General features: G+C 40.8%; 2 protein-coding genes across 4 annotated transcripts in view; one reads left to right on the forward strand and one right to left on the reverse strand.

The window, feature by feature from the left end:
- POLR3E (RNA polymerase III subunit E) overlaps positions 1 to 2,610 on the forward strand; it is a 32,240-nt gene extending 29,630 nt beyond the window's left edge. For both annotated transcript variants that reach the window (XM_069810120.1, XM_069810122.1), the window contains exon 21: positions 1,734 to 2,610. In XM_069810120.1, coding sequence (XP_069666221.1) covers positions 1,734 to 1,790 — 57 coding nt within the window. In that variant the 3' untranslated portion in view covers positions 1,791 to 2,610. The remainder of the gene's footprint in view (positions 1 to 1,733) is intronic.
- CDR2 (cerebellar degeneration related protein 2) lies at positions 2,120 to 19,367 on the reverse strand. Of its 2 annotated transcripts, XM_069810125.1 has the most exons (6): positions 19,095 to 19,367; positions 16,479 to 16,510; positions 12,967 to 13,079; positions 8,130 to 8,278; positions 7,688 to 7,852; positions 2,120 to 6,466 (listed from the first exon to the last, which is right to left on the reverse strand). In XM_069810125.1, exons 3-6 carry the CDS (start codon positions 13,003 to 13,005, stop codon positions 5,599 to 5,601), a joined length of 1,221 nt encoding a protein of 406 aa, XP_069666226.1. In that variant the 5' UTR covers positions 13,006 to 13,079; positions 16,479 to 16,510; positions 19,095 to 19,367; the 3' UTR covers positions 2,120 to 5,598. The 2 variants fall into 2 exon arrangements, with proteins under 2 accessions (XP_069666226.1, XP_069666225.1); XM_069810124.1 differs by lacking the exon at positions 16,479 to 16,510.
- Positions 19,368 to 19,436: the final 69 nt, after the last annotated feature.

The raw sequence follows: 19,436 nt of genomic DNA on the forward strand, positions 1-19,436 counted from the left end.
AGGAGGAAGTGCATTTCATTCTATAGAAGAACGTGCAGCAGTGTACGGAGCAAAACCCTAGCCAAAACAAGCAGGCAAAGTAGTAGTTAACACATTTCATTGTGAATGTTTATTTGAATCCTTTCATCTCTGTCTTTGAAGGTGCACCATTTACTTGCTAAAGAAGTTTAACATATAAAGTAGGGACCACACAGGCCATGATTGACAAGCTTTAAAAGCGATGCAGGATGGTTTAAGTAGAAAGTTGCCAACTAATGTAATACTTAAATCATTGTTGCTGGGCCTTTGCTCACTGTCACCCACTTCAATAAGACAAGTGCTTAAGTACTTTATTACATTAGGATCTGAAAACAGAATAATAGTATATTTGAAAAATTACAGATCCGTTGCTGTGATAATAAGCCAACTGGTCTTGCTTGAAAGAACCTGGTTTTCTTAGCATTAAAATAAGCTCAGACATTTCTGCCTGCTAGACAGTATTTCATGTGGCTTGCCTGTGCCGGGAGATTTGTCAAGCGACTAGATGAGCTCAAATATCAGCTCTCCTGGAACATCTAGACAATGTACTGGCATTAGTTTTTCATGATGCTGTTGCTATTTAACAGATAACCTATTTGTAGAAAAAATACCTTCCCCTAAAAAACTGGGTACTGTTTTTATGTAGGTCACTAAGTCATCGCACAACCAGCCTTGTGTAGTGTCAGGCCTCTTTGCCTTGAATACATTGGTCACAGAAGTATGTGAAATTACCTTGTTTCTGAAATGAAATTTAGAAGTATGATTTAATGAAATAGGGCGATTCTCTGGCTTCTTTAAGCCACAAGAGAGAGGATTCCTCTTTGAATGAAATTGGATTTGTTGACTCCTGTTTCCCCATCTGCCTGTGCTCCTTTTTTATACACAAGAGGAACAGACTGCCAGGGTTTGTATTTTTGCATCAGCAGATCAAGTCCGCAAACCCTCTTTCTAGCCCCCACACTTAATTTCTTATTTGGTTTTGTGATGTGCAGGTCCCAAGACTTCAGAAAAAAAGATAGTTTTTTCCCTTTAAGCTACAGATCATCAGTTTTTTAGCAGTACTTAAGCCCGTGTTGAATTACCTAAATGGAAGGGTGGGAGCAAAAGAAAGAGAAGCCATTAGCTTAGAACTCGAGAGACTTGGTGCTCATCTAATAGAAATAAGAAAATGAGCCACAAGAAAACCCGCTTACTGAACTCCTTTGCTGTGGTGCTTACTCGCTGTAAGCTTAGCAGACGTGTGGTCGGAATACCAAAGCACGGTTCTGAGGTTTGACAGTTCATTATCATAGAATGTTGTTTCTTAAAAGGCTTCAGATCTGGCGACCGCTTTCACACTCCAGCCTGTTCCCGCTGCTCCCTTCAGTCTCTCCACCTGAGCTTCAGCCTGTGTGTGCCCCAGTTCCCTTGTCCTCACCCCTGCCCACCACCTTTCCTGAGCTGGCTGCTGCATGATCCCCATCTTCTCCCCACAGAAGCCCCGTTTCTTGCTGCCATTGCATTGTTTGTCCTCCTCGTGGCCTCTCAACCTTCCCCCTCTTGTGTTTGTCATCTTCATTTAGGCTATATGGTCTTCAGGGTGGAGATAACCTGCTGCTCTGGATTTGTGCTCTCTCTTGTGCTCTGGAGAGGGGACTTGGGTTATTGATCACATTTATTGCCCTAAAGCCAGACAATGGTTCCCAAGACCATACGGACTTTCCCTTTCTCCCCAGGACTGCTGTGTGAGCTACGGCGGAATGTGGTATCTTAAGGGGACGGTGCAGTCTTGACAGCGGTGGTAGCGGTTTCAAGCGATCTCCAGGACGAAAGAGGAAACCTGCAGTGGGCGGCACAGACAGAGTAATGCCGTGGCCTCGGGAGTGTGGGGCAGGATCTGACCCACTTTGGGGCATGTGGGCATTGCAGACAGACAGTCACAGATACCCCAACACACACACATACACGCGCGCGTGTCTGCATGGCCGCCTAGGCGCACGAGCAACTAGGAGGACAACATGGGACCCTGTCTGCAGCTTGATTAATCTGGGATTTCTAATGTATTTCAACTCTCGTTCTGTTTTGTTATTAAAAAAATAAAACCACATACTGACAACAGACATGATGGAAAATCATAGTCTAATACTTTATTTTGTAAGTAATGCCAATAAATTAAATTGTTTACAAACATCCCAGTTTTTGTTAAATACCTAGATGCTCATACTTTAGTCTGAGCGTTGTAATAGCCCTTGCAGCCCTCTTTATAAAAAAGAAGATAGTCATGTTCATGGAAACGTCAGGCCTGGGAGGGGGGAACAAAATCATTGTCTTTGAACTCTGTACAACATAGCAATTGTTCTCACCTGTTGTCTGTGAAATGAGTTATTTGGGAAAGTACCTAGATTTGAAACAGATGTGGAACTACTACTGGATTTCTTTTATTGGTGTGGGTTTTGTTTGAGGGATTTTTTTGCCATTACTGTATGCAAATACAGTGAGGTAAGTAAGCAAGTGCACCCTCTGGAAGGCATCCAGCTGTAGCTATCACACAGCAACAATGTAAAACCTCTATTTTGTGTAATTTTTTTAATAAAATTTTATCTTGAAGGTCAATTCTACCCTGCCTTGTATTTGTCCAAAGAAAGGGAAGCTGCACCCACTCCTTTTATAGCCTGAAGGCTTATGGAGGAAGGAAAGGTCAGGAATGTTTAGTAGAGGCTGGAGGTAGATAGTAAACCACTTTACATCGTTCTGCTTGCATCATATTCTTCACGGGGTAGCTGCCAAGCAAAGGGCCTGTTGCACAAGGTGCAGTAACTGATCTTTTTGTTACAGGTTTATCATTGAAGCCTAACTGCAGTAAGATAAGGAATATCCTACTGTAAGCACTGTAGAACATGGTTACTTTACTGGTCATGTTCTTTGCTATAATTTCCATCACATGAGAAGCTCAAGGAGATTCTATTAATTTCATCTACTTATGCTCAGAAAAGGCCGAGTTGTTGACTAAAATAAGCAGATTAAGGTAGTTAATCCAGATAAGATTGGCTAAGAATATTGTTACCACACTTATGGCATTTCACATTTCTGTGGAAAATACCTAAACTGTGAAAAACTCTACCTTAATTAATACGCTAGTGTGGTTCATTAACTGCATCAATATAACTGGGAGGTGTTTTAAGTTCAGGCAGCCTTTGCAGCCTTTGTCTTGGTCTGTTGCACGCACCCATGGCTGGCACTGCCCTAGTGCAGCCCTGCTGCTGTAGCATTACCTATGGCTGCACCTGTACGGCTTCTCTCGGGGAAGGCCAGAGCCTGAGAGAAGTTACGAAAGAAGAACCCAGCCGTGGAGTTTTTTATTGCACAATATGCACGGGTAAGTGTTAAAGTACAGTACAGCCAGAGCTTAGCAATGGCACAGGTAGCCAAGGGGAAGTTACATTACAGAAGCAGCAAGTAGTTCCATGGAAATCATTTTTAAAGCATAAAAACTGTATGTATGAAAGTGCTCTAAATTAGCGAGCAGTAATAAACCACTGAAGATCACCTATTTAACCAAAAATTCTGAATTGCTTTTACATGTCTTCTGGTCCAGCAGGTGTGAATTCCCCCTTCCCCAGAAGCAGTGAGGAATATTAGTAGTAAATCACCGGTGACTAACAGTGTCATGCCTTTCTCATTTAAGGTTACTGCTTTCCAGTATCTGAATTGGGCAGACCTCCTGGTGACAAGGATCCAAGTGTTAGGGAAACAGCGACAACACAGTTAACCTGATGGCAGAACAGCAGCTTTTCTGCCTCCCCCCCATTTTGAACAGCACTGCCAAACACCACAATGAGAAGAAACTACATAGTTCCCTCTGCATTTCTATCCTAGATAGGCCTCTCCTTTTCCATACAGCATAACCTTTTTAAAATACAAACTTAATGGGAACTCCATCCTAGCTCTGTAGATGTAGGAAAGATGGCAAGACTAGATAATGCAGGTGCCATCTGTACCTAGTTTACTGTTCCCTGATTGGCACAGATGGGCATAGTTACTAGTCACACATGTAGCTTGACTGGATTGTTTATTTGCTTAGAAAAATGCAAGAGCCAGATTCTTATTTTTAAATAATTTTCAGAATGCAATACATGTTTTGGGGAAAATCCCACAATATGACATCTTAATACTGCAACTGAAGGACAGCTATACACAAGCGCAACAGGATACAACATAAGGCAGACAGAACTGCAACAGCTGAACTAAAGCTGAGAAACTGTCAACGTTCTGTGTCAACTGTTTGGTGTATCGCAGCAACTCAGACAGGCAGTAAGTTGATTGCAAGAACAGCTGCCCAAATTAAGCTATGAGACCCTTTATAAGGAAAAGGATGTCACTTTTCATTGTGCCTTTCCTCCTCCCCTTAATCTCTTAGCCTTTCTTTTCCTCACACTTTGAAGCAGTTTTAAAGAACATACTTCTCCATGTTCTTTGTTTTTCAGAATTTGAATATGTATGAATTACTATTAGGGAGTGGAGAAGGGGAAGAACAAGAGCGTGGTCCCCTGTTTTCAGTAGGGTATGTTCTGGCAGTGTTGTGTCCATCCTCCCACCCCTGAGGCAGCATGGAATAAATAGGTCCACAGAAGCTGATGCTGGAAGCAACAGACAGAACAGCATGAGAAGGTTTTACCTGGCCCATCTCCTTCAAGCACTTGGAGTTTGTGATATGTAAGAAGAAAAGCTATTCCACTATGTCAGTGCTACTACTAAAGTTAAATAGCTAAATTGCAACTTTCTATCTTACCAAATACACATAAAGATGTGCAGACATTCCACCAAAGAACAGTAGGTCCCAAATAACATACATAATCAATTCACAGTATCTTGCCTTAAGACAAAGTGCCCTACATAAGAAACCATACCTAAAAAGCCACGCAAACTTCACATCAAATCCTTTCTTAGTAGGAAGACATTTACACCAATCTGTGGGAGAGCTTAGCACATGTGGAAATGTGGTATTGGCTTCAAGCAAGCACAGCGCAGGCTGCTGTGCCAGCTCTCCGCCTCCCTGCCAAAGCAAGTTCAGCTAGACTGCTAACTTCATTCTCAAGAACCAAGGAGAGGCTGCCCATCAACTGGTCAGGGGCTTTGTTTTTGTTCATTTTCTACACAGATGTAGTTACAGGGCTAGATCATCACTGCAAACTAAAGGAAAGCTTTAGTCTGGTTCCTTGTGAGAAATACAGTACAGCTTTCTTAGCTCTGTTATTTTTGATGTGGACTAAGCAAATAGTGTCAGTTACTGCTCTGGCCAGAGATTAAGTGTAGGATGAAGTAGTAGTGTAGTATTAAGCTATGATGTCCGTTTGCTTTACAACCACTAGTTTGTGTGACAGTGCTAAACAACGTTAAATCTATTGCTACATAGCTACAGGGAGACTAGCTGTTAACTAACTAGCCTGTTAACTACAGGTCTACAAGCTAATTCAAAACATTCATTTTGAGTGCTCAAGAAATACATCAGTATAAGGGGTCTTCTGACACTTGTATAAAGTTCTTCCCCCTCTTGACTAACATTAGTCATCAACAGAAAATGGGTCATCAGCATGTCCAATGTTATGGCTGAGAGGAGAGGGACTTGTACTTAGCTCTGTGTTCATCTATTTCTTCTTTTGTTTTTCTGATACAACTAAAAATTTCCTTGAAGAGTGCTTTATATTCAGGAAGAGCATTTGCGGGAGAGTCACTTAGCTCCACATTTGTGAATTCTTGATTGCTAGCTGAAAGATCATACTGGGTGTTCCCCACGTTTAGGTCTTTGGAGTACTGCTTCAGCGTTTGTACAGCCTTGTGTTTCAAAGAATCTTCATCCATTTGACACTTCTTCAAAAGTTCCTCATACTTCACTTTCAGAGCATTATACTGAGCATCAACTTCATTAAGAACAGAGATTCCTCGCTGCTTCACAGCTTCAGCTCTCCTAATACATGTTTCTTCGTGGCCCCTTAGAATGTCTCCCCCTGCAGCACTGCTTAGGAAAGTTTCGCTGCTGCTCCGTTTCAGTGCCTTCTTCTCAAGCTCCGATACAGTCAGAAGTCCATCATCTGCCGGGCTCTGACCAAGCTCCCTTTCTAAAGATTCCTTGAATGAAATGAAAAAGGATTCTGGCACCAATTTCTCTGCATTATGGAATGTGTTTTCAGACTGAAGTATTTGTCTCATTTCAGCTACTTCCGCTTCCAGCTCCTCTGCACGAGCCCGATATAAGTCTATATCGACAAGCCTCTGTTCAAGGTCACAGTTCTCTTTTACCATAAGACTATATTCCTCTTCCATTGTTACCCTCTTCTCTTTTTCTAGGTTAAGCTGGGCTTGCAAAACTGTAACTGCCTTTTTTAAGTTCTCATTTTCTTCTTCTAGAGGACTTAGCTGACTATCCATCGAAGTAATCTTTTCTGCAAACACATGATCATAAACAAAATACCTGCAGAAACAAAATAAGTGTTATCAAATTTAGGAAATACATCTGAGCACAACTCCTGAAGTTTTCCTGTCCTGGGTAACTAATGACAGATTTAACCCGTGTGCTAACACGCCTCAAAGTATACATAGCAGTCATTTTACTAACTTATTGGTCCATTTAATAATCAAAACAGAGTTTGTTACTTAATTCTGTCAAATCAAGCCTCCCAGCTTAAGCAGAATGGCAGCTCATTAACAGTTTCAAGTTACCAACAAGCTTATTGAATAACAAGATCTATAATTTAAGTTTAAATAAACATTGCCCTCATGTATCATGCAATACTTTCTGACACTTGGATTATTTTTCTGCAGCACTCCACTCTTGTAACTTTTGTCACTATTGATTGTGGGAACAAGCTTCAAAATTGACAAGGCAATTCTGTAGGCTGGTATTTCCACAAGCCTTTGGCAGTTTGAAAGAATCCACTTATCTTTTGAATTGTCAAGAAATAACTTTTCTGGATGTACGGATTTATTCTACAGTCCTACCTCCACGTAGTGCTGAAGCCCAGACACAAAAGCCTGTTCTGCCTGTCCGTGGAGGTGCTTCACTTAAGAAATTACCTTCTAGGATTGAAGCTAGTCTGAGCTTTTACCCCAGGTGATTGTCCTGATGGGCATACTAATGCAGTTCAGCTGGGTAAAACTGCTCTAAATTAAAAAAGCAGCCCAGATCTCCTAGCATCATTTTACCAGCTTAAGCATCATTTTAACCAGCTTAAGTTCAGGAAAGCTATTGCAGGAATCCTGCCTGCCTTGGAAAAAAAAAGTACCCACGGACATCCAAGGAAAGGGTAAGTTACAGAAAATATTTTGCATTTAGGATATTTGCTTTTCAGAGTATCTGTGTGTATGCTCTTATCTGACTGAAAATAGTGGGATGCAAATTGCTGTAAGCTTTCTAGGCTACATTTTGATATGGTTGGAGACTTTGGGAGAGAATCTTTCAGGACAGAAAGTGGAACCTGCAGTTCCTCTCACACAAAGACTAGTGCGGTCTAGAAGTATGCCAGAAGCAGTGGCAACACCACACAGTGCAGGACTCCACAGATATTTTGCTAGTTGTGAACGTCAGATGTTTTTCTGCTAGCTTGTTTGACATCTGTGCTTATGTCTTAGTTTTTAAAGCTTTGCTTAAAATAATTTCAGTATTCTCTTTGCTATGCAAGGTAAAAAGTCTTACTGGCGAAGGTCATACAGCTCCTTCAAACATGAGAAACTATGCACTGATCTTGGCTGGTCAGATCTCTCATGGTTCATCCGGCCTCGTCCAGTCTTTTTCAATTCTTCTACTTGTCGTTGCAGGTCATCTATGTGTGTCTGCAGATTTTCAATAGTCTCTGTCAAGCTAAAAGGTGAAGGACTGCTGTTAAAAACATTTGAATGCTTAGTCAAGGACATGGGAATTTCTCATTCCCTCATATTGTAGGTTCTTCTCTGAATGCTGCTCTTTGGCCCCAAAAGACCTTTAAAATAAAACTATCCTTTCAATTTAACAGTATTGTAGAACACCACTAGACAGAGACAGCCACCCAATAACCTCACAAATACACTTGGACTGCTCTTTGTCATATTATCAACTGGGCTGGGGAGGGGGGGGGGGAACCCTAGTGTAAGTTTGTTACCTTAATATCTTTTGTTGTGAAGCTCTACTCTCTGCAACTAGCTTTTGATTAGTGTCTTCCAGTTCTCTTGCTGTCACATCCAGCTGTTCATAGACTTTTGCATGCTGATCATTCATCTGACGCAAGAGCTCCACTTGCTTTGTGAGGTACTGCAACACAGTATTGCTGTTACTAGTTTACACTTGAAACACAAAGACAGGACTATTATTCTGCATTTTTTCTTCACATTCATAGAGAAACTACTAAATTTCAGAAACGTAGATTCCAGTGGTTGCTTTGGTTAAGTGTTCAGTTGAAAAGGCACCATCAGTAACTCAGCTAGGCAGCTTGCCTTTGTCATGGAGGTCAACCCAGGCTGATCAAACAGCCTTTTATCCAGAGGAGTTGGCTTTGGTCGTGCAAGCTGTCTTTATCTAGCCTTGCTGCAGCTAGGCTTTTGCCAGAACCTGAGCATTCTGGATTGGGTTTGTCTGTACTGCAGTTGTCACTGATGCAGCCTTGAATCCAGACTTCAAACATAGCCCTTAACTATCCACTGAGTCCTTCTAAAAGTTGCAGTAGGCTCCAACAGAAATTTTTCAACAGTGTTGACCCAAAAATTTTCTTAGCATTAAAACTGAAATATTAGATAGTACCATCCATAACTGAATTTCTTTTCCACTGACCTAAGTTCTTCCAGTCTGAAGCAGCACTAGGTTCAGCAGAACAGAATTTAGGTTGTAGTCACACTTAAGAAAGTATACGGGCTACTATGTGTCAGGAAGTATACTCAAATTATTGAATTTAATCTTTAAGTACTCACAGGGAACTATTCCAGTTACGATAATCCCAAACAAAGGTCTCCTGCCTTTTTTAAAAAATAAAACTCCACATGAAATATTCTCATTTAAATTCTCTTTAGTTTTACAATTAACAACATAGGCTGTTAAGTTTCTTGAATAATGTCAGAAAGCTTAGAATTCTCAGTCTAAGAGCAGTTAACAATCCCCTAAAGGCTCTTAATACAAGTGTCTTATATTGTCCCACCCAGGATAGGGCTGATCCAAGTCCAAAAATCTACAAGAGAATTTGCAGACTGACTTGAACAAAAAAACCCTAACCCTTTAAATCTGAAATACTTTGTTCTTGCATAGAATTTATTTCTTGCAATATATTCTGTATTACTACATGCTACTTACTGAAAAGTAAATTTCAAGTAGGAACACCCAGCAGACTTCTAGGCAGAATTACTTCCCTTTACATAGGCCTGCTACATACTCGAAACTTCTAATATTCTACTTAACCTTTTACCTCATTAAAAGATTGGTGGGTTTACATTTTAGGCAATTTAAGAACAGATAATAAGTTAATCTAGGACTAGTAACTGCTACATACAGACTTCTAGAAGATCAACATGATAGCAGTTGGCTAGATCCTTTCATAGCCTGTGCGCACATGACTGAGGATTTATACAAAAATAGTACATGGATTAGCAGCAGAATCTCAATGTGACCCATTTCAGATTAACTTTCCCTATTGGTTATTCTCAGAAGGAGCTGGAAATCTTCAGACTTTCTTCAGCGATAGGAGCGTGGCTAAGCACAGAAGCCAAACCTTTGGTGCCAGAATTAGATGTTACTACTTATTACAATGGGCTTTTGCAGAAGTTTTAGATGAATGGAAGAGGTGAAGCACCATTTTCTTCACCTTGCGTCTCTAGTATCTTCAGTGTTGGTGTCAAGTTGGCCTGCTATAACCAGGCCACCAAAACAAAGTACAGATGTGGTAATAAATAATTTAGAAGTTCAAATTTATTCCACTTCCCCTGCAGCTGAGCACCTAACATGAAGCAGCATTTCAGACTTCTTGCATGCTACCACATGATAAAAGGAGAGTGTCAGTATTTCTGAAGTCTGAGTGCTGAGAACAGATTCAGACAGGAATAAAGTTGCCCTTTCAATCCAGCATTTATTACATCTACAGTGATTAGTTAGTGGCACACGTGTCAGCACAGAGGTCAGATATAATGAGCCAAGGCTGTAAAACGCTTAGTATGTTAGCGTTTAATATATTAGATGTAATCTTAAGCATCCCAAAGCCTTTGACCCTTCCTTTTCAGTGCAGACAAGGTAGTACCATATTTCAGAATGATTTCTTGGCCAGTTCTAGACTTTGCTACCCATAAGATGTGAATTAATAGGAAAAAAACCCCAGAGATTTACACTGATATACTGCACTGAAAAGGCTACACAGCAGAGTAGCTACAAGTAGCTGAAAGATCACATTTAGGTTAGAGACAAGTACTTGAAAATTAGGAAAAATCAAGCATAGAGACTGGATACACCACTTGCACGCGTATCCTGTGCAGTGGGGTATCCTGCGCTCCCAAAGACAGAAATATAGGTTTGAAAATAACTGACTGAACTGCTTTCACCAGCTAAAAAGTACTGCACCTTGCATATGCTAACTTTTATTCCCATTTGTTTCAGTGAATTCCTGTAACAATCCCTTGTGCCAGTAAGCTAATATATTCCGTTCCTCCATCTTGAGGTTCTCTGGGTATTTGAAGAAGGGGAGCATTTGATTTTCCCTTTTCTACCAGAAATCCAGATACAAGAGAGACTTCTTTGGAGAAAGAAATGTTTTGAGTTGCTATTACACTTTTAAACTGCACTGAAGATTAAGACAGGTGGTAGAACAGAGAAGACAGCATGTTTTTATGGTAGATTCGAATACAGTCTACAGGTTCTTTGACTCAACACAGTGAGGTGGGCAAATAAAGGTGCAGGCAGTACTTAGATGTCGGAAGCATCACAAAAACTGTTCTCCCTTCTCTCTTCCCCCTCCTTTTTGGGGGGAGACTAATAGGACAACCCAATATACACTCCTGCCCATGTTGGGGGAGAAGAAGAAAGAGAAAAAAGAGGTATCAGATAAAGCCTTCAAAAAGTAGTATTGCACAAGTCTTGATTTGGGTTTTTTTGGTTGGCTAAGCAAAGCAAGATATTGAGAGAACGAATTAGTCTGTCACTGTTTGAGGTTGTCTGAACATACAAGTACTTGACCCTACAACACACCAACAACTATAGGTCACTACTGGAAAGACACCTTAGACCACTTCCTGGTGCTGAAGCCCTCTTATGTTGTCAATAAACACTAACCCACAAAAAAAGCTTAAGCAAATAAACTAGATTAAACCAACAGGATATTACATCCTTAATCACACTAGACTATTTCTATAAATGAATGCAGCTTAGCAATAATGTATTTTCCATATTTCAAGATAGAGTTAAAATACAGCTGCTTATTAAGTAGCTACACCCAATGAGCCAGGTTAGTTATCTATCACAAAGTTATACTGTGTTATTTCGAAAGGTGTGTTGTAACTGTGTTAAACGCTTCCTTAAACACAATTGTTCATACAGGTGTTGAACCTCAAGTAGAATAGTATTTGTATAGCACCTTGAAGTGTGTGTCCTCTCTAGATCTTAAGAATTAATCTTTTTATAAAAACCATTCATGGCAATGAGTTATTTTAAGTTTCGACATAAGTAAATACATTCTTTGTAATGCTGTGGCACTAATATAAGCATCAGCCATTCCAACCATGGTATCACGGAATGAATAAGACAACAAAGATGATGTTTAGCATGTAATAAGAGGAAAGAGACAAAGTATGAGGTACAAAACAGAAGTATCTTATTAAAAAAAAAAAAAAAAAACAAAACCACACTAACAACCCTGCACTCAGAAATTGTGCAGCACCTAATAAAAATGCTGCATTTGTGTTAACACGACTAAAGACACCTATATGTTTTTAAGTATTAAGCTTAGGATTCTTTAAGTTACCTGTTACCACTACAATAAGTGTTTTAAGTTGCAGCTGTACAAAATCCACACACTGTCCATAACTGCGTAAGTACTGCCTGCACAAAGGAACTGAGATTCTGTAAAAATCTAGTGTATACCAGTCACAGCCTGTTCCCTGTGATTCGTACCAGAACCAAACTGAAATGCTGACTACACTTCCAATATGTTGTCAGTCAGCAAAGTACTGAATATTTAATAATTTCATTATTAGAGACCATGCATAGCCCTCTAATAGCTGAAAAAAAATCCATTATGCTGACAAATGCTGGGTCTGCAAGAACACAGGCAATATGAAAAAAAAAAAAAAGAAATTGCCAAAATGGCCAGGTTTCCCACCACGTAACACAAAGATGGGTGGTTTTGAAAGGTGATGATTTTTTTTCCCCCCCTGAAAAATACATAACAATATTATCTACTACATCCTGTATTTAGATACTATTTAAGTGTTTGGGTTTGCTGGGGTGGTTTGTTTGTTTTTTAATTAAAATAGACTTTAGCTCCTTTTACCACAGCTCAGTTTAGTGGAAGTACATATCCTCAGATTTTATTTCAATCTCTCCTACACTTATCAGCATTTAAATTTCAGTGCTGTAACCACTAACATTTTCATATAATGATTTAAATTATTGATTTATTATCATCATATAATTTAATGTCATTTTACCTGGAAAGATCAGCAAAATTTAGCAATAAAATAACTGAAGTGACTTTTCTGTACAAAAAGAAAAATACCAGTCATTTGTCACTAAACAAGCCAAATGCAACATGAAGTTTAATGGCACAAAGCTTCCAGTAATAAGACAAACAGTTCTAACTATGATCAAGCCTATACAGGTTCTCAAATTCTCAAAGTAGCACACGTGGTTAAAGGTTGTTCAGTATTTTTCTTTAAAGTGTCCATCAGATATCAAGAAATTCAGATCTCAACTTATGTGCTGTTATGTTGCAGGTCTAGATGCTATAACACTTGGATCCCTTAATTATTTACCTCTATCTCCTGCAGTTGCTCTTGATTTGTTGCATACATTTGCTGTAAAGATTCTTCTAGTTCAGTGTTACGGTCCAGTAGTGTTTTCCCAAGCTCAGCAGCAAGGTGAAGATCTAACCAAAGAAATCACGTTTGCACATAAGTTGTAGAGCCAATAATATAATCTAATTTTAAAGCATTTTACTTGACGTGGGTTTTTATTGCTGTTATAACTGCTCTAAGTTATTTCCAGTACCCAAAATGAAAGTCAGCTTATACTTAAGTATAACATTCATATACCATTTATAATGCAAGTCTAAGTCAATCCTGAAACCTAGAAGATAATCTTTATTTCATGAAGCTTCCTTAGTTCCTTCCTTTGGCCCCTCGGCCACAGGTTAGACACATCCAGCCATCTTCTCTTCACATCCCACAATCTGCCTAGTACTACACCAGCATCTCCATCCCAGGTGTCCGTTAGTGACACTTCACCATGTTTACAGCACTCGTATTTTAGAAGAGTAAGCGTAAAAGACCCTGCAAATGTTCATCAGGGTAGACCCAGGCCAAAGCTGACTGCACTGTTACTTACTTTGCTGTTCTTCCCTATTACCCCTTCACCAAAGAGCTCAGGTCATACAGGATCAGTGTACTAAACAAAAGTTTCAGATGCTCTTTATGGTGAAACAATAATATCAAAAAAACATAAAACTGATAAAGAAGTGTAGCTATTCTGCTTTTCAAGCTCATAAACCTAGGAGACAAGAATTGTTTTATGTGCTCCAAAACATCATTTTAAATGTCATTTGTTCTCAAGCACTTAATCTCAATTTCACTTCAGTCATCTTCAATCACCTCCAGGGTGCAGTGACTGTAGTTGCTTCAAATTAAGAAATAAGTCATCTGAACACTCAGTTCCTTTCTAGAGGAAAGCTTGATATTTGTTCAACAGCATCAGTAGTGCTAGATATTCTATATTATTATGTTTAAAGTCGTGTAATTTAAAAGCTAACATAATGCAACAAAGAAATAAATCTTGGTGTTGTTGCTAAAACTGTAATTACTCTGTGCAGGGTATTACTGTCCTGGTTTCAGCTGGGATGTAGTTAACTGTCTTACTAGTAGCTGGTACAGTGCTATGTTTTGAGTTCAGTATGTGAAGAATGTTGATAACACTGATGTTTTCAGTTGTTGCTCAGTAGTGTTTAGACTACAGTCAAGGATTTTTCAGCTTCTCATGCCCAGCCAGGGCACCTGACCCAAACTGGCCAACAGGGTATTCCATACCATGTGACGTCCCATCTAGTTTAGGAACTGGGAAGGGGGGGGCAGGGATTCGCCGCTCGGGGACTGGCTGGGTGTCGGTCGGCGGGTGGGGAGCAATTGCCCTGCACATCATTTGTACATTTCAATCCTTTTATTACTACTGTTGTCATTTTATTAGTGTTATCATTATCATTATTAGTCTCTTCTTTTCTGTTCTATTAAATCGTTCTTATCTCAACCCAGGAGTTTTACTTCTTTTCCTGATTTTCTCCCCCATCCCACTGGATGGGGGGGGAGTGAGTGAGTAGCTGCGTGGTGCTTAGTTGCTGGCTGGGGTTAAACCACGACAATTACACGTTAAGAATCCAACAGATTTCTAAAAATCTCTAGTTTTCCAGCTCCTTCCCATCACCTGGACCATGACCAGCTTGTCTCCTCCATGCGTGCAATACAATCTTGTTAGTTTTCACATAGAACTAGCATCACTATGGGAAAGAGACTGAAGAAAAAGTCAAGAAAAACTTAGATTGACTTCAAGAAGACCTAAATTAAAATACAAAAGACATGTATTGCATCATCAGTAGTTGTAGCTAGATGAGAAAACACATTCCATTTTCATTTAAGATGCCCTTGTTTTAACATGTTATCTTACCTCTTTCCTGCCCTTTCCCAATTATCTTATCAGCTAGTCGTTGTAATAGATACAACACTATTCCAAGATTGCTTTGTGCTAACCTTCAGTTTGGCAGCCTGTCCAAAATGATTACTCCATCTACATACATAACCCAAAGACCAAATTCAGACTTACAAGGACAAGTGAGTAGGAACATTTGTCTATTAAGTTGTTTTGCCAGAATTGGACGTCTACAACAGCTCTGGTATTCTTTACACATTCTTTACAGCTACAGTGCTTTGTTTCCTACCTTAAGATCAGATTCTTAGAATAAATGCTACAAAAAATATTTAAAACAAATCACACTGCATGGGAGTTCTTCACAGTTTCAAAAGATGTATGACTAGGAGCCACATGGCATGCTGATCTATACTTAGGAGTTTATCCTCACATAGCTTTTTCATTGTAACACTTGTCAAGAAACACAGCCTATTCTAGAGCTGGGGTTTAAAGTATTTGGATAAGGAAACCTTAAGGTATCCTGCTTAAGTTTTTCCCATTTTTAAACAGAGATTGTACATTGTTTACCCATGGACAGAGCAACTCCCAGTCAAACACCAAAAGCTGTTTGTTCTATCACATTACAGAATACTGTAGTCTTCAAATCCAGTGAATCTGTCATCCTATATAAAATGGATTCCCAATTCACAAGTTCTCATACTACGCAAATCTCTACTAGGACCCACAATCTTTAAAGCTAGTCAACAATATTGGCATCATTCAAGGCAAAGACTAAATACTTCATTCTTTTATTTTAATAGAGTAGAATAAGAGCTTTAGAGAGGATTTAGGATTATGTTAAAGACGTAATGCATAATGGAATTACTTGCTGCCGTTTCCCTTCCCAAAGTGAAAGTTTGTTCTGATGTTTAAGTACATTTAGGAGTTGATAGTTTCATTCTTAAATGCCCCCTCATCTACTAAATCAAGTAGCATATACCACACAGTACTTTGAATACAATGTGAATAATAGAATTCATGTCATTATACTTACACACTCATTCTGTTCATTAGAATGGCAGAAGCACAGATGAGTTACTATGTGAGAAACATGCTATTTTGTAATTAAGGCAATTTGTTTCTGAGGGGGAAAAGACAAGTGGAAGAGCTCAGGAACATGCAATAAAACCCTAACTCCTACCCCTGGAGAAAGCAAGGACCGAAACAATTTCGCCTCTCCTAAAATTAAGAATTTGTTTTGAGTCCATTTTTCTACATTGTTAAGTACCTATAAGCCCTATAAAGAGCAAATTTTAAGAGCAAATCTGTTCCAAGATACAGAAGGAAAACAGTTAATTTACATTTCTCTTAGAGAGTTACTGTACAATACTAGAAGCACACTGCATTTTCTGTTGTAAATTTATGTAAAGTAACAGCTAAGTTCTGCCACAGACATGTATTTTTTCCTTTTCACCCAGAAGATGTAAGCAGAGAGGTTTTTAATAATGCAAACTGCATACGTGCAGATCTTCAGATCTTCATTTTAGTAAATCTGATCAGTTGTACTGGTGTTTAACATTTCCATCAGAAATCTCTAAGCCAAAACAAGACTTCAAGGATAAGTCTTCTGTGATGTTAAACAGCCCTCACTTACCAGCACTTCTCCAACCTCTTCTGACAGCGTTACTACAATTGAGAAAAAGATAAAAACAGTACAAAATCCTTCTCTTCTACTTTTCCATAACCCACCTAACAAAAATGATTCAGAGAATTTTCAATCTAAAAATAAGCCTGTTCTTTTTCAACAGTAAAAGGCATCAGTAGTGCAAGATAAGTAAACAAGCCTGGTTGAAGTTTACTTAACTGTAAAATTAAACCCTTAACTTTTTTTACTTAGCTTCATATTTCCTACTCCATGTTCAGATTACCCCCTGTTCTGCTAAAGCAAGTAACAGCAAGATGTAAAAAGAGCAGTCATGTAAAAATTCTTTTTCAAAGGTCAGCATACTGCAGCAAAACATGGATGTTGCAGAAGGAAGGATAGCTGTTCCCATCCTTAAAAGAATTCCATGAGCATTCTCTTTTCATGAACAGCATGCCAGAAAAGCCCACCTCCATTGTCAAGGCAAAAGCTTTTGGTGCATACAAAGACTGTCAAAGTTTTTCCAAAACCCTACCCTAGTTTTAAGTTTCAAAGCCTGGCTGACAAGGACTACAAGCTTGTTTCAGGGTGCTTCCTGGTGTTTTACAACCTAGGTTTTCTCATAAACTTACTCCTCAGTTTTTAAATGTGCACGGATTGTTTGGGTCGTAAAAAGTTTCAAGAGACCTTGATAAGCAATCTTACTACTCTGTTTACATACATTGGTGTTGCTTAGTCTTTGGAGGAGTATCTTTCACATTCCAGGAATAAAGTATAACAGAACACTTAAAAAAAAAAAACATTCCTGTAAGGAATTTCTTCTTTGCATTTCAACTTGCCCATCAGTTTATTTTCCTTCTTTCCCTTTTGGCAAGGCTATTAGTCACTTGTATTTAGGCTTGTAAAGAGATAATCCCCAGAAAAAGATTGTGCAAATGTTGGGAGAGCATTAACCAACCCTCAGAATGCACTAACCTCTAGAATGGAATACTGTTTCTTAATCACCATTTGGCTCTCTACTGTGAGCTTTTATTTCACTCATTTTAATTAAAAGATTAAATTAAAGAAACATCAATAAGGCCAAAAGTCAGTTGCTATACATTTTGAAGTCTCTTTGTAGGTCTACCCCATAAACACTGACATAGTAAAAACATTGCTAAATCATGTCTTCAAATTTTCCATTTTCTTCCCTTTGACAGCAAACTATGGTTTTGGGATCTTACTTAAATTTATTGGTTTGTATCCTAGAGCCATGAAAACATCTATTTTAAGCAAAGGGTACCTAAATACAGCTCTCAAACAGTTAGCTATTTTATAGTCAAAGCATACAATTAGAGACACCTATGCCCATCTCAAAAAAAGTTTCTGCTGTCAGATGCCTGATCTCAGAGTGAAAACTGCTTAGCTAGGAAAGGCTTTCAAAAGTATCTTTCTTTATGGTTTATAGTACAGTAGCACCTACCAATCCCAAGAATTAATGTACTTCAATGTAAAAGCCAAATAAGGCTGGAGCAGGTTTGCAGGAAGCCACTTCACAGCTTTGAGTTGGCCTTTTAAAACAAACTCAGGATTAATAACAAAAAGTAGAACTAAGTAAATACCAGTCATAAATACCACTAAGCTCGTAAGGAAATTGCACATGCTTTCCGTATCATGTCTGTAGAGGATTTTTAGTGCAATTATACTTGGTATATTCTTGTGACTCCTTCCTCACATGTGAAATCAAGGATAGCATTTAACTCCTGCAGGTAGTGTTTTAAGACCTATTCAGACAATGACATACAAGAGCTAGATACGTCTAATTCTGATGGATAGTGGAGTTATTCATATATTTTAAGAAGAAAACTTTGGAAGTTTTTAATAATGAACCTGCAACTAATCGAGCACAGCGACATTCACAGCTCCATCGACTCGAAGCCCTTACGAAAAGGCTCAACAGGGTGCAATATAGCAACCCACCCCCACGCTTCCAGCGCCCGCTATTTCCAGCGCCCACCCCGCATAGCTGCTTTACGTCCTGTCAAGGTGCAACTTTTCGGAGAGCCGCTTCCCTCCCTCCCTCCCTCCCGGGCGGAGAGGAACCCGGGCACAATTCAACTCGGCTGCAGCAACCCCTTCCGTCAAACAAAGACAGCCGCGATCTTTTATCGGTAACAGCGATCCTCTCTCTGCCTACGCGCCCGAGGCGGCGGGAAGCACGGCCGTGAGGGGAGCCCGGGCTCCCGGCTGCGACACTCGCGGGGCGGCACCGGCCCCGCTCCCGCCGCCGCCCCGCGACCCTCGCCGGCGCCTTCGGCCCCCTCACGCCCTTCCCGCCGCCCCGCCCGAGCGCCCGGCGTCCCTCCGGGCTCCGCACCGCCGCTGTGGCGGTGCCCTGCGCCCGCCCGCCGCTCCCTTCCCTCCCACGCCCTCCTCGTCGCCCCCCGCGGCGGCGGCTCGCTGCAGCCCCCTTCCCTCCTCACACGCCCTCCTCGCCGCAGCCCCTGCCCTCCCACGCCCCCCGCGGCGACGGCTCCCCGAGACCCCTTCCCTCCCAACGCCCTCCTCGCCACAGCCCCTTCCCTCACACGCCCCCCGCGGCGACGGCTTCCCCCCGCCGCCGCTCCCTCTCCCCCCGCCCCGGCTCACCTTGCTGCAGGTCCTGCTGGTCGTACCAGGGCTCATCCTCGCGGATCTCGAACTCCTCCACCAGGCTGTCGGCCAGCATCGCGCCCCTTCCCCTCACGGCGCGGCGGGAGGACGAGGCGGCAGCGCTCAGGCGAACGAGTCCCCTCGCGCCGAGCGACGGCGGGGCAGGGCAGGGCAGGGCAAAGCCGGCAGCCGCTCCTCTCCTTAAAAGCCGCCTCCGGCCATTGCCGAGCGTTTCCGGACTTTGCCGAACCTCTCCCCCTCCTGGTCGGGCTGCGCGAAGCTGCCGGCGGCAACGTGGCAAGCTACAGCCACCCGCCCACCGTCTCCCCGCGATTCAAA

This window comes from Haliaeetus albicilla, chromosome 22 (assembly GCF_947461875.1).
Source record: "Haliaeetus albicilla chromosome 22, bHalAlb1.1, whole genome shotgun sequence".
Classification (NCBI taxonomy): Eukaryota; Metazoa; Chordata; class Aves; order Accipitriformes; family Accipitridae; genus Haliaeetus; species Haliaeetus albicilla.

Coding starts and splice junctions, on each gene's coding strand:
- CDR2 (XM_069810124.1), bottom strand. CDS start 19,173: ATGCTGGCCGACAGCCTGGTGGAGGAGTTCGAGATCCGCGAGGATGAG. Junction 13,080..19,094: donor CCAGCAGGACCTGCAGCAAG/GTGAGCCGGGGC, acceptor TTCTTTGGTTAG/ATCTTCACCTTGCTGCTGAG. Junction 6,467..7,687: donor GAGCTGTATGACCTTCGCCA/GTAAGACTTTTT, acceptor TTGTTTCTGCAG/GTATTTTGTTTATGATCATG.